Source organism: Aythya fuligula, chromosome 4, assembly GCF_009819795.1.
Source record: "Aythya fuligula isolate bAytFul2 chromosome 4, bAytFul2.pri, whole genome shotgun sequence".
NCBI lineage: Eukaryota > Metazoa > Chordata > Aves > Anseriformes > Anatidae > Aythya > Aythya fuligula.
In genome coordinates this window covers 44019118-44034200 of record NC_045562.1, presented here as the reverse complement: position 1 = coordinate 44034200, position 15083 = coordinate 44019118, and the positions used below count along the sequence as shown (strand labels likewise).

Genomic DNA, 15083 nt, shown 5'->3' with positions numbered 1-15083 from the left:
AAAGAAACAGCAATTTTCTTTCTGAAACAATGGGCTGTTAACTCTAAGTTTAAAAATAAACCATTAGGCCTGCATACCAATCACAGTGATTTCTCCAACTGAGAACAGCTAACTCTTAACCAGCAGGCAACCCCTTTGCCACCTCTCCAGTGATAAGGTGAATAGCCTGCAGACTTCTGCAGTGACACAGAAATCCTGCTTTCCACAGACTTATTTGTAGAATCAGAAAAACAAAAATAAAACTCCAAATAATGAATTTCATAGCTTTTTTCTATTCTAATCCTCATTTGAATTCTGAGGCCATATTCAGATCTTATTTATTTTACTGTTATTACTAACCTGATAAAAAGATTCAAAGCAAAGAGAAAAAATAAAGAAGTCACTGCTTTCCAGCCAGCCTTGCTGCGCTGTAAGGGGCTGGACAGCAGCTTTGTTTTTTAGGTTAGTGTAGCTGACCTCCTTTACAGCTCCAAGAAAGAGCTTGTTCATCTTCCTCTGTACTAAAGAGCTAAATTTAGTCTTGTCAAACTACACAAATATCCTGGACTTGTGCGAGGAGATGTTTTAGAAAGGGATAACCTCACCAGCTTGGCATAACTTACAACTACCCTCCAGGCAAAAGAAACTTTATATTGGACCTATTTGAGAAAGACTCTTAAATCACATCACTAAAAACAACCACAGGTTATTCCCTCAGACATGCACAGTGATTTTGGAAAACAAAAGTATAGGAAGACATTTCACAGAAGGGGTTCTTGCATGATTCAAGGCTGCTCAAACTGCACACAAAGGTATGAAAGCACAGGTCTTGGGACTCTTTATCCAAAACATCTGAGCAATTCAAAAAGTTATTCTTTACTGTAAAATCAAAACAACAGCAGATTTCCTCTACATAAACTGCTAATGTCATCTAAAGAGATTTAGTTTCTACAAACTAAACTCTGTCCTCAAAACTAGAAGGAAAGCAAGTAGCCCTGGCTAGTAACAGCAAGCTCCAAAAAACAAACAAACAAAAGATGTGTCTCATCTTTTTGCAAAAATTAATGAAGATTTACTTGAATTAATATTTCATCCTCCTTTTACATTTGCTAAATTGAATTTAAATAGAAATTTTCAAACAGTTTTATTATTCAAAGGACCTTTTAGAATTTTGTTCTAAGTGATGGAGAAGAAGGAAGAAAAAGTAATAAAGCAATCTCTAATCACAATTTTATTTTTCTTCTCAAAGGGTGTCTTTTCTGAATTTCAATTTAATCTCAAATTTTTACTATTTTTCCAGTTTTTAAGTCATCACTTATTATTTCATCTCAACAGACTCAATCGCCAGTCCACTTACTATGAAACTGAACGAAGTGCATACAGATGTAGATGATGTAGAGAATAACCCTTCTGAGTTTTATTGAAGTATAAATGACCTGTTAGAAAAGACATCATATATATACACATAAAAGCAAATGGACTGCCTGGTCTTGAAACTTCTGTGAAACAGAGATGAATTTTTTTTAAAATAACTTCAATGCTAAGTGGGTTTATGACCTACCTTGAACTTGGCACATATAATTTGTTAAATAATATTTTGAAGTGCAAGACATGACACAGAAAATGACCAAAATATTGGTACTAAAGACTTAATTTGGATAATGCTGCAGTGAAGGTCTATCTAATCCAGCAGCAAAACATTACCTGCTGTAGTATACACTTCCAGTTTTGTTTGAACAGCTGTCAAACTGGAAATGAACTTGTGGATTTAAGAGCTTAGAGTCTTTTCCTTACACTGGGATTAAAAAAAAACAACTTTTATTAATGGTCCCCTTTTTTATCAGAACGTTCTTCTCAAAGAAAAACAGAAATGAAAACAAATTTGCTTCAATTATTGTTCAGCAAACAACATGGATGCATTACCATATGCAACAAATGGAAGCAGAAAAACATGAAACAATTATTCAGTTTATTGCTTGCTAGATCTACCTGATGCTAGTTGCTGCAAAAACACACCAAGAGGCAGTTTCATTTTATGACGTAGTTTACAGCTAAAGTTTATGAATAAAATGATCAATGACATCCTTAAGTTTAGCGTATTGCTCAACAGCTGAACCATCAGAACTAGACATGTATTTGGTCATACCACAGCCCAATTGTGATACATGTGTATTTCTCATGCGATACTAATCTTACATAGAACTGATACCACGTACTACATACTAGTCCTCAGATCTCAAATCAGTTTTGTCTGATTGTTTTTCTGATATTTTTTTTCTTAAACTAAAGGAGTGGCAAATTAAAAGCAGGAGGTTTTCTGGTTATTTGTAGCCACTGTAAACTCACAGCCCTCAAACACCCGTTTCCTCAGAATGATCTACTACCTTGTCAGTAATTTTCAAGAAGTGTTCCTTTTATTACTATTTTCAGTACAGTAACTAATCAAAGGGAACTGTAAATGCCTATATAAACAGAAAAGAGATATATTTGTGTTGGAGAGCTTAGAGCCAAATTAGGAAGAAAGACTTGATAATAGAGAAAGAGGAAAACAGAGAAACGCATCAGTTTGTCCAAGCGGCAGTCAAGAAGCAGATCCTAAAATATAATAGCCATACTCTTTAGAGTTCCTCAAACACCCACTATTCTGGGCCTCATGATTGTTCCAGAAAGTGCAAAGATCTGAGAATCCATAGCTATATTTACATTTCTTTTCAGCTAAATGTAATGTGCTTTATTTTTAAAGACAGAGATTTCAACTCATTTCTCACATGCACTCAAATGTCTCTGTTGACTCAAAGAGCAACTGCTTTCCATCTATACTTGTATTTTACAGAACTCAGTTGTTGCTTAGCAGGATATCCTGTTAAGATAATCGTTAAGAATGCAGTTAAATTCCAGGACTTAAACTTCACTGACTTCAAGGAGCACACACAGAATCAGGCTTCAAAGCACTAGAAACCTGTGATCTCACCTTTTCATGCCAGACTGTCTTTTATATATCTGCCCTATTTAACAGTTACGTGTATGCATACATACCTGCCTGTGACAAACAGTTGTGAAATAGCACTGTTTCAACAACCTAGGTGGCAACTCTTACTAGTTTTCTCTTTATTAAAATTGAAAGATAATGTCCAATTCTAAGTTTTATTTGGGTTAATTGTTGGAAGGACCTCACGATCTGGTGGACTAATATCAAGATGTTGTGTTTCCTTCAAAAACATCACATCTGACATTTCAGCAGTATATAGCAGAAGAGTGGTACAAATATGAATTATTTACTTGAATTCCAACAGTTTCAGTTTGCATGTACAGCACATCCCAAGTACATTTCTAAAATATACTGCATAAGCCGTTTCTCAAAATCCAATTCCACTTAGGACACACAAAGACTGATAGCAATGATAACCCTCTCTGCACTGAGTTGACTCTAGTTACAACAGATCATTGTACAGTCAGGGCAGGATGAATGACTCAGTTAACCAAAATTCAATAAACATGGTGAAAGCTGCACTTTAAAATGAACATACCTCTTGATAACGCACTTCTTGCCCACTCCTGCCACACACTCAGATCAGAGGTTTTTTGTTTAAACTACAAAGTCCTTGCCATCACTTTCAAAAGGAGCATCAAAACATATAATCACATACAGTTCTACCAGTAAGTGAAACACGTTATATTTTTGTCCCTGTTCCTCTATATTTCTATCTAGATTTTCCTGAGGTGACCAGGTCCAGAACACAAGCAGTGATGGAGATCCAAGATATTTTTTTTTGCCTACCTCAACTGGAGTTCAGAGACATAAATGGGTCCTCAACTCCCTGTCCTCTCCCCCATTTGCGACATCGGTGGTCATTTCCTCATGGTTTCTTTCATCACCAGAGGATGATGACAATTTGCCTGTCATGCACAGCATCTGATCACACTCCTGTTGTAACACAAGACGTAGCTGAAGTTAGAAAGCTCAGAGATACATGCTACTTGGTCATAACAAATATGGCATGATGAAAGTGATGCAGCTTATCAGCGAATCCTCTGTATGTACTAAGACTGCTACTATGCTCTCTGTTCTTGTTCACAGGCTATTACAGATCCAGTAGCAGCTTACAATGGAATGAGGATGGGAGATAAAATACACTCAAAGAAAATTGTTAAATAAAATTAAGACTGGCAGTCTGAGCTTTAATTTTTAGCAAATAATTTTCCAAGTCAAGTAAACTGTTCAACAGTGACCACCTTCCAGCTGTTACTGTGTATCCTTAAATTACTCGATCTTCTTGATGTGCCACAGTATGCACAAAAGACAAAAATAAGTTGACGGAATTCAAGCATGTTCTATGAATACAGCTCTACACCCAAAACTGTTATCATATTCTGAGTTAGTGCTAGCCTACTAGCACTGGCTTCATGGCAAACCATTATCAACATTACACAGTCAAAAGTTCATCTTCTATTAGAGAGAATTACACCTATCTACAGCACTACCAATCACTGTTGGAGCAACAGATGATAGTATTTTTATTGTATTTGTCTCAGATAGGGAGCTATTTCAAGGTTTCCTACCTCTTTAGGATGTGAACGGAGAAGTCTGCACACCTTTGTCCATTTGTGAAAGGTATCTAAACCAGGCACAAAAGATCAACAGATCTCAGATTACACTTGCTCAGAAGCCATTTTTTATAAACCAGAATTTAAACCCCAGGCTGGGCTACTGGATTTCAACTAGAGTTGAAATCATTCAACACAATGAAAGACCTGTAAGCTGCTGTGACAAGATAGTACCAAGAGACACTTCTGCCCTCTTTTAACTCAAAACAAAGAAGTAAATAAATAAATACATAACCTTCAGGTATGGACTCAAAGTTCCTTTACTTTTCCCAGCCCTCATAAAGGAAAAATGTCTTCTCAGTAGATTGAAATTATTTTCCTCATTTGGAATACTCCTGTAATTTCTTCCCTTAATCTTGTGCACTTGCTAAAACCACTGGTGAAAAGCAGGAAAGGAGGCAGAGAAAATAGGGAGGTGGTTGTTATGTTTTTTTTGTTGTTGTTGTTTTGTTTTGTTTTGAAATGGAGCTTCAGCTGGTGAATCTAACAGTCATAAACAACTCACAGCACAATAGTTTTATGAGGTAATTTCTTCAGACCGTGAGAATAATTTACATAATTGCAAGTTACAGCATCAGCTCTGCCAGATATGACTAGTTCTTTATAAGTTAAAATAAATTCCAGTCAGAGGTCTTTGAAGAGTAATAATATTGGTACATATTTACCCAAATGCAGAACATTAAACATCGCAATTTAAAACATACACCAGAAACTTTCTTATAACAACATCACAAATCTACTTGCAGAACATTCAAAATGCTTTGACTGCACTATGTCATTACATTCAAATATAGTAACATTAAATGCCTAGTATACCTTTGTTAACTTAACCTATTTCCTTTTTTTTTTCCTGATTTTTAATTATAACTTGCTAGTGTGAACCAAAGGATCCATCTAATCCTTGAAAATCAGGCTGACAATTATAAATATCTTTTGTGTTTGCTAATAATATCATATTAGCAATTTGTATCAGCTGTTGGCTGTACATCTGATCAGCATGGAAAGCAAAAGGAACATGAGTTTCCTGCTGTTCCTAACACTATAGATGGAGTTCTCTCCAAGAACAGTTAACTGCAATGGAAAAATAAAGAGAACAAATTGAATGTTGTGATCTGCATAAAATTATACAATATCGGGAAAAAAATCACAGCCTTCTAAAATTGCAGTGACTACACATTATTTCAAAAATATCTCTAGCTCTTCATGTCTGTCTGCATTGTGCAACTTAACATGGAAAACTCAATATCTTAACTTTTTTTTTTTTCCATTGGGGTCAATAAAGCAAAACAAACATACTAACACACACACACACACAAAAAGCAAGAATTTCCTTTAGACCAAGGTTTCAGTTTCTCATTTCTCCAAATCACCTGAAAGGAATGTTCTCTATCTTTTCCAAGTGGAAGCTACCTATGAAAATTTTTACTCAAAGGAGAAAGGGTTGTGCTTTTTGTTGTTGTTGTTTATTTAAGATAGGTACGGCCTTTATATTGAAATATAAAAGAAATATAAAAAAGAAAAGAAATATAAAAGAAATAAATATATTGTCTAATGGTAAGTCTGCATTGCATGTAAACTCAATTAAATAGTTCACCACTATGAATTGAGATCATATTACCTCCAACTGCATGAAACACAAGATATGCCTCTACCTGCAGAAACCTTGCTGTTGGCTCATTAAAACCTAACTGGTCATACATAACTTGAGCCAAGAACTCCTGAAATAAACAGAAAGACATAATTTTGAAGGTTTTTCTCCTGTTGAATACAGTGACAGTTTCCTGATCAATTTTATTATAACTGCTACAAGTGACCTGTTTTCCCTAAGAAAAGGATACTGTAATTCACAAGAAAAGTAACCTGTAATTCCACAATTACAAGTGTCTTTTCCATTTACAAGGAAAACCTGTTAGATGTCATGGGGTGTCACAGACTTCCAAAATGAAAGGACGCTGGATATGAACAGTCTATAAATCCTGTATTTAGAATTGTCCCTATTAGTTGTGTGTCTTCTTTGGGTTCTGAAACACAAAACATGTTCTGCTTATTTTTTGTAGAAAAGTTTTCATCTGGGAACACATTACTATTGGGACCCAGTGTTGGGTCTCAAAACTGAACACGACGATAGAGATGTCCATGTAGAAGGATGGAATGCAAACTATTAGCAGGGAATGAATGAAGTGTTAAAGACTAAATAAAGCAACATTTTCTATTGTAAGCTTCTGCTCTTCTGAGTAGAAAATTTATTGTGATACACAGATTTGAGAAGTGAAATAAAGGGTCATGCAGATCCTTTCAATTGTCCCCACTGCAGTTCAGAAAAGTTGAACTCTTTTCCCATAAAAACTGGTACCAAGATATCCCAACACAAATTCATTTTATAAAGCATTGGCTAATCCAAAATGAATGCGAACCGTTCACTAATTACATGGTCTTAATATTAAGTGCTGATATCTCAGGAATTTCACATGCAATCACCTCTGAAGTTACACTTTTACTGTCCTTGTAGATAACTAGACAACTGTAGCTGCTCAAGACAGTCTGTCAGGTTGTCTTTCAGAAACACTTGCCTTCCCAGTCACAATGATGAATGCAAACATAGTAGTTACACTAAATTGCTCAAAGTTTCTACTTCTGTTGTGTTTCATGCAACCAGAAGTAGCAAATTTTCCTGAATGCTCACACAGAAATACCTAAGCTGACAGATTTCCATAGTTTCCATACCCGTACATTACAGTATCTCAGGAACCAATTCGAGTTAATCAGTTTCATCTAGTAATGAGAAAGCTATAAAGAAAATGAGACAAAGTCATGTTACAATAAAATGTAGCATTAAGTTCTGAATAAAATATGCCTGGATACAATCAAAAATCAATCACAATGACAAATTCTGCATGGTTTCCAGTTGAAGATTTTTAATGGAGTGTTGAAGCTTAAATACAGAAATAAGAGTTGGAGACAAAGTGATTCAGTTTCAGATGTCCAGGATTTCCAGGTAATGCCACCAATATCTCAATTACAACCTTGGAAACTTAGAAAGTAAAGTTTATTTAAAGCTTTTTTTTTTTTTTTTCTTAACTAGGATAAAATCTTCCTGAAGTTCTTGCATCTTAAATTTATTTCAAAATAATGTTTTACTGCATGTGAATGTATTATTTTTTTTTAGTAAGCTAGTAGGATAAAAACAAAAAATGAGAAAAATAGCATGTGAACACATTAAAGTTGTTTCTCCTGACTATGCTTAGTAGTCAGGTGAGAGGTCTGGAGTTTGTACACGTGCAAGTGGAACATTTTGGAACATGAGATCCATTCTTCTCACACACGCCATAATTAGCTGTCAGTTTCACCATGGACATTTTCCATGTGCACTTTGAGGTAGTCATTTCTTGTAAACTTCTTGTGGCAAAGCTGGCATTCTGCCATCGGTCGATTGGGGTTGTGAGTCAGCTTATGTCGGATCAGCATTTTCTTCAGGCTGAAGGACAGATCACAAACCTAGGCCAGAGAAGACAAGACAAAGACAACAGTGTTCTTAAAACTTAGAAGAATGTATAATGCTCCATATTTTACATCGCTGATCCTACAGCCACATGTACCTGCAACAGTAAATGAGCTAGTCTTCAGAAGAATACTCCTTCATAGAACATTTTAAAGAACATTTTACTCTGTCTGGTATTTTCAATGTTGTATGTTAACAGTGATACCACAGACACATTTTTGTTTGGAATCAAACAAAACAAATTCAAGTTTCCCCATGCAGAGGAAACTTGAGAGAATCCAGCAGAACCTCTCTGCTGGAAAATGAAGTTTTAAAATTGCATGGGTATTAAGACGGTAGTGAAATTGCTGGGCGACTACCAGATCCTTTTAAAAGCAAGACAGACAAATAGAACAACTGACTGTACAAACGGATAGTCTTGACCTGCAGCATATGTATTTTATGCCAGCTAAGGCAAAACCATACAATGACCATAAAAAGGGCAACAGCCACAGGCAAGTTTTGTACCCAAACTAATTTTTCCCCAGACAAGAACACTGTATGTGCTGTTGCAATGGAACACTTTGAATTTATGACACGATGTAACACTGAGAACTTTTGTACAACTACTGTAACTCTCTAAGTTTTTTCCCTAAACATATAATTACCTCTTTCAGCCCCAAGCAACAGTCACTCTTTTGTTACATGATGGTGAATGTTACTTGCAGCATTCATTGGCTGGGTCTTAATACTGCTTTTGTCAAGCACCATTTTCTATTTCTCTTCTACAAATACACACAAGTGAACTCATATACCTAATCGTTATCATCACACTTGCCCACAAGTTTAAACATGGTAAAAGTGACATGTATTTGTAAACATACATTTCCTGGAAGTCAGGAAGTCAATCACGGATATACACACATATAAGTTGTATTTGTTCTGTGCATCTTATATACACCTCAAAATTATAAAAAGCTATGTGATTACTATTACAAATAGAATTCAAGATGTCAAATCCAGCCTCCACTTAGGTAACTTACAATAAATTTAAAACTTACATCAATTACTGCATATTATTTTTAATAAAGAGAGGACAGGCAGCTTACAGAAACACTCCATAGCAGACAGAGAATTTAAACATTGAATAGGATGGAAATGTTACAACATAAGACTGTAAAACAAAAAGAACCAATCTAGGAGCCAGTCAGACCAATATTAACCTTCCTCCAGCTGTTTTCAATAGCAAAAGGGACTGAGGAACAGGGCAAACATTGCCTAAAACTTTTTTTCTGATGCATTAGGCCAATCAGCTTTAGAGATTTTTGATCTCATCAACATGAATAAATATCTGAGGGGAAGGTGTCAAGAGGATGAAGCCAGTCCTTGTGCTGTACTCTTGCAATCTTGTTTTTAGGAGTTTGCTTTGCATTTAAGTTTTACAAGCAAGACTGACATTTTATAGATTTACAGCCATTCCTGCTTACTTGCACTGGAACTCTAATCAATCTGGTCAAAACGATCAGTTTTAACTGAGCAGAGGGGATGACTGACATTTGAAAGTAAGTGTAGGGTCAACTAAAGGCAGAGTGCTGGGAAATACTATACTGGAAATAAACCAGGATAGGCAGTACCTGACCCTTCTGCCCCCGGAGAATCTCTTGTCTCTGAGGCAACTGAAGTTCAGCCAGCCTTCCACTAAAAACCAGACTGGTTTTCAGAGGACAGAAATCAAACATACTGGGAAATATACGTTTCATATTTCCACATTTCAGTTATTTCATTTTCCTATGCAAAATATACTAGAAGTTTCACATTAAAATAGGAATATTAAATTATCACTACTATCAGTGGGATGTGAGGGCTTTGATTCATTAAATGTAAGCTCTAAAAATATTTTTGATGACTGATAATATAAGAAATGGCCACAGAAATAAAGTGTAGCACTTCCATTGAGCAGGCTATATGGATTACTTTTACATGTATCATAATTCTGTTTTGTAATGTCTGTTACATATGCCTAAGAGAGGGGAGGGAGAGAGGAAGATAAGGTAGGAGTTATTTCTCACTCTGGAAGAAATTTCTATTTAAAGCAGAAATGTAGTCTAAAACAAACTGGTATGTAATAGTTTTTATTGGGTGGGGAGAGGTGGGGTGTCAAGTGAAGCCTATTCTTGAGCCCATTGAATATATATTTTTTTTCAATAGCCAAAGCTTTTCTTTCTTCAGTTCTTTGGCACTGAAGGCAGTTCCTGTTTGTAAATGTTAACTGTACTAGTAGTAAACACATAAAATTCTGACAGCAAATATCAACACATTATTTAAAAGAAAGAACTGAATACTTCCTATGACTGCTGCTAATGCCAGGTGGGAAACAAGACCAAAAAAAACCTCAGTTCTCTGAAAGACTTTTGTTTTTCAGTGTGGCTACATATATGATTACATATAGGAATATGCTAATTACTGAATAAAACAGCCTGTTTTTCACCTTTGAGGTATTCTGAGTAGGCGAGCATTAGACTTACAGACTTTTGCAATTACTATAATGAGTAAGTATACATCAGTATTATGCCTTTGCCCCTTAAAACATGCAGTGGAAATAAGGGGAAAAATCCAGAAAATACTACCAAATACAATTATAGACATGGGAAGTTGTCCTGCAAATAACTTGGCCAGAATTAACCTATCTGAACCAGAGCAGTTGACTAAGAAGGGACATGGTAGATGTACAAAAAATAATGCATGGAATAGCTATTAAACCTTTCTGTTAATTAAAGAACCAAAGAGACCATGCAGTAACCTGACATGCTCTCCCTTCCCAAAACCTCTCTACACAGTTAAGAATTTGTAGAACTTGTTGCCATAAATTACCACTCAAGTCATGATAAATAAAATAATGAGAACAACTACATTTAGCAAGATAAAAAAAGTCTTGTTAGGAGGAATATTCTAGTGTAAAGAGCAATCTTTATTGCTAGGGAGCCAGGAATAAATGTCTCCCATTGGTAACTTTTTTTTTTTTTTAAAAAAAAAACAAAAAAAAAAAAACAAAAAAAAACTGTCCACTACTGGTTTTCCTGTAGCTTCTGTAGAAACATCTGGCAACATGCATTGTGCAAGACAGCTCTGGAGGAACAGTCTGCTCCGGGTGATATTTACTATGTCCCTAGCATTATCAGAATTAGAGTCCAAATGAAACAGGAGTAACTATTGAAGAAAAAAAACTTTTTCCAATGTTATCCAAGTATGCATTAAGCAGAAGAGCACTGTAGAGTTTTGGGCAACTTAATGTTGTATAAATAGTAAATGGCATCTGCTGTGTATGCCACAGCCCTGAAAAGTCAGCAATCTCTGTGGTGTGCAACTGGCCAAAGCTTAGTGCTGAAGAGTAATTTCAGCAAAAAATGACAGTAATTTAAAGTATAAAAAAATCTCCAATAAATAGCAGCTACATAAAAATTCTCAGAGGAGGACTAGGACTAAGCACAGGTTACAGCTTTTTCAAGATACACTGTGATTTGGGAAAACAAAAGTTCTATCCAGTTAGTTGGAGCAGGAAAGTGCATTTTCATGCAGTTCCTATATTAAATTAAAGAAATTAAAAAAAATAAGAAAATATAGCACGGGCACTCACACACACACCCTCTGACTGGTCTCAAAAAGTATATTGTGAATCCAAGAACAGTCTTGGATCCTCCATGTGGGAAAAGTTGCTTTTACACTGCAAGCTAACCAACAGTTGATAAACATCACAGCAATCTGAAAGCTGAAAATGTGACTAACAATGATTTGTAATTACAGAAATCCTTAAGGTACTATAGCCAGGATGAGATTATCCCAAAAGAATGCAAAAAATCTCCCATCTTGTAGACATTAGCAAAACTGCTACTATTGTATTTGAAATTTTTCATTAAGTGAATTTTATTCTCAATGAAATGTTGCCAGAGTACTTCATTGAAAGCCAGATCAATTAATAGAGCCTTGTGACTTTCATGACAAGTGGTTATTCTAATTTTATATTTCATTTCAGAAATTTGTGAACAAATTTACAACTCTTTAAACTGAGCCACCTACTATATAACTGAAAACTGGTGGTTCCCTTGTGACTAATTCAGTAAGAGCTAGAATCACAAAATGAAGCACCTATAATAATTCTATGCCCTGTGCTAGTGCCCTTGCTAAATCCTTGAGCAAATAGTACAATTTGATAATACTGTAATTTGATAATTCTGAATGAGATTCTTTCACAATGATTTCTGTACATTCCACCTCCCCATACATCCCCTCTAAAAGCTGTAACATCCCCTCTAAAAGCTGTAAGATACACTACATACAGGATTGGGCATACCAATCAAAAGGTACTTGATGGTGATCTATGAACTGTAATACGATATTCCGCATTTCAGCATTGCGAGCATACACAGCATTCAGGATTTCTTCATTGTAACGAAAACATATGAACAGATGTTGAAAATATCACACCAAAATTCATTAGACAAAACCCAGAAATTCTGAATTCATATTTGTGTTATTGAAAAACATCAAAAGTATCCAGATTCCATGTAATGAATTTAATAACTTTTCCTGTATAAGCTAATCTCCAACTATTAACCTGTCATACAATTAAGGGGGAACCAAATAGCATGAATTTGTAACTTGCAACATCTAAATTGCATTAAGAATGGTGAAAATAACTCTTACGGGATCCAAAACCATAAAATAGAAGTGTACACTATACTCTTGGCAACTGCAGAGGGTACATAAAATTGCCTGAGTGGTCTCTCATTAGGTAGGCAACCAAAGGTGTAACTTTATGCCACAGCCAATGTGTACGAGGCCATTTCTCATTGAAATTAAGTCTTGCTCCTGCATGTAAGTCAAGAAGACAAAGGGATGGGTCAACTCACATCACACTGAAATGGCTTCTCTCCGGTGTGGGTTCTCATGTGCTCATCTAGGCCTCGCTTTTGACTGAAAGCCTTGTTACACTCAGAACATTGGTATGGCTTTTCCTGTATGAAATGACAACAGCAAGTGAAAGTGAGTGAAAGTGAGTCAACACAGAGCCCAAGTCATTAAAGGAGTGGAATTCCATGCTGGATGGTGCAAGTTTTATATTCTCTCTACGGGATTACAGTCAGTGAAAACAACACAAAACGATTTTCAAATGATTAAGTGAAAGCTGGGAAAGCTGTGGCCTGACAGTTTCCACTTCAACACCCACTTATGAATTAATTATCTGTTCCAGTCTTTCAAATCCAGCCATTTTGGAAGTCTGTTTTTCATAATGTGAAAGGTACAAAAACATAAAATTCCAATGTATTTTCCTTCATCCTCCACAAAAGCTTAAAGCATAAAGACAAGTAAGATGTCTATAAAAACCTCATGTTTGTTACCAGGTTTCCAAACACGGGGAGGGGAGGGGAGGGGAGGGAGTGGGGGTAAAAGAAAAGCTAGAAAAGCTTGTTGTGGAGAAGAAAAAAAATATTTTGAAAAGTGGTGACAGAAGGTTAATCACATATTCATTGCAGAATCTCAAAAGTGCAGATGGCAACTAAGCCATCTGTATTTTTATTAGAACTATTGGTTAGCAGCTACTGTAACACATGATGTTATAAAAGTTGCAAGCTCACTGACCTCATATAAATAATTAGAATTATGTACAGAATACCACTTATACAGAATACGATTTTATAGATTTCTTATATAGATCTTATATAGATTTTCTTTTTCAAAGTTCTTCCTTAATCATAGAAACCTACATATAAGGCATAATTCCTCCTTTATTCCACTAAAGTTACATGGAAAACAACATTTAAAACAATTAATTAAATGTAAAGTTTACCATTATGATACTACACATTGTCCCACTGAAGATTTTGAAGCTCCAGAGGCACCTTTTTTCAGTCAAACAATTATACTGCTTACACTTTCCTAATACTTTTTTTTCTGTGCTCTCTAATTATATATTGCTTGTATTCTAAAGATGGGTGTTTTAGACTACAAAGTAAACACTAAGAAATTTTTTGCTAGGTTAAATTGAAAACAAAGACTAAAAAATCAATAGGCAATAAAAATGCTAACTACATGAATTAAAAAATAATAAGCATTAATCTTATATAGTCTTTTGGGAGATGCTGTGTTTTCCAAAGGTAAGTGGGAAGGAGCTACTGAGGTTAGATTTTGAAGCTACAAAGTGAAGAAATTCTCTTGTCATTGAATTCTTATTCTGAGTATAGAGGGGACAATCAGATCTCCATACATTGCTTAGTCTTGCCAGGTACTCATCAACTGTACAAGTAATATACCAGACTGTCAATCAGTGCTGTTCTGAGTACGTCCCGAGCTCTCTCATTAAGGCAGCTCTTCACAGAGATCTCAGCTCTTCCTGTTGCAAGTCATGATAGAGTGCCTTCCCATGAAGTTTCCTAGAAAAGGCACTATCACCAAAACGACTCAACTTGCTGTGGCTGAATCCTCTAGCTCATCAAAACCACATCATAAGCTGTGCACACAGGGAAAAGTACTTCTTTAAGAATTTCAATTTTATATATATCATGTAAAGTACATTTCAGCATGATGGAAGACAAATATCTGCTGACACAACCTGAGTACATGATGCCCAGCTGAGTACCATCAACATAGTCAACAGAGGCCACTAATAAACTTTTCTTTCTAAGACTCTCCTTACATGCTAATCCTCTTTGTGTTTTTTCATCATTATTTTAATTTAGTAATTTCCTTAACTCTTCATTATAGACTAAAACATAATATATTACTTTAAAAAGAACTGAGCTGATCTTGAAGAAGAAAAGAGAAGAAAGAAAAAAGATCATATACACAAAAAACTTTGTCTTGGGAAATTTTGTTGGACTGACGAAAGACTTCATGGAGCAGGCCCATAATTTTTAAGGAAATGTATGGACAAGTCATATAAAAAGCAGGTTTCCGCAACACACACTTAATTGGTTTTGCATTGTGGTCAACATAAACCACATTTTCTGCAAGTTCTCTGAAAACA

General features: G+C 35.4%; 1 protein-coding gene across 5 annotated transcripts in view; it reads right to left on the bottom strand.

Annotated features, from left to right (window-relative positions):
* Positions 1-7736: 7736 nt before the first annotated feature.
* The window catches only part of PRDM5 (PR/SET domain 5), an 84923-nt gene continuing 77576 nt past the window's right edge, over positions 7737-15083 (bottom strand). For 4 of the 5 annotated variants that reach the window (XM_032187058.1, XM_032187059.1, XM_032187061.1 and 1 more), the window contains 2 exons: positions 12970-13074; positions 7737-8079 (listed from right to left, as the gene is read on the bottom strand). In XM_032187058.1, coding sequence (XP_032042949.1) covers positions 7915-8079; positions 12970-13074 — 270 coding nt within the window. In that variant the 3' untranslated portion in view covers positions 7737-7914. The remainder of the gene's footprint in view (positions 8080-12969; positions 13075-15083) is intronic. The other variant, XM_032187062.1, reaches the window with a different exon arrangement.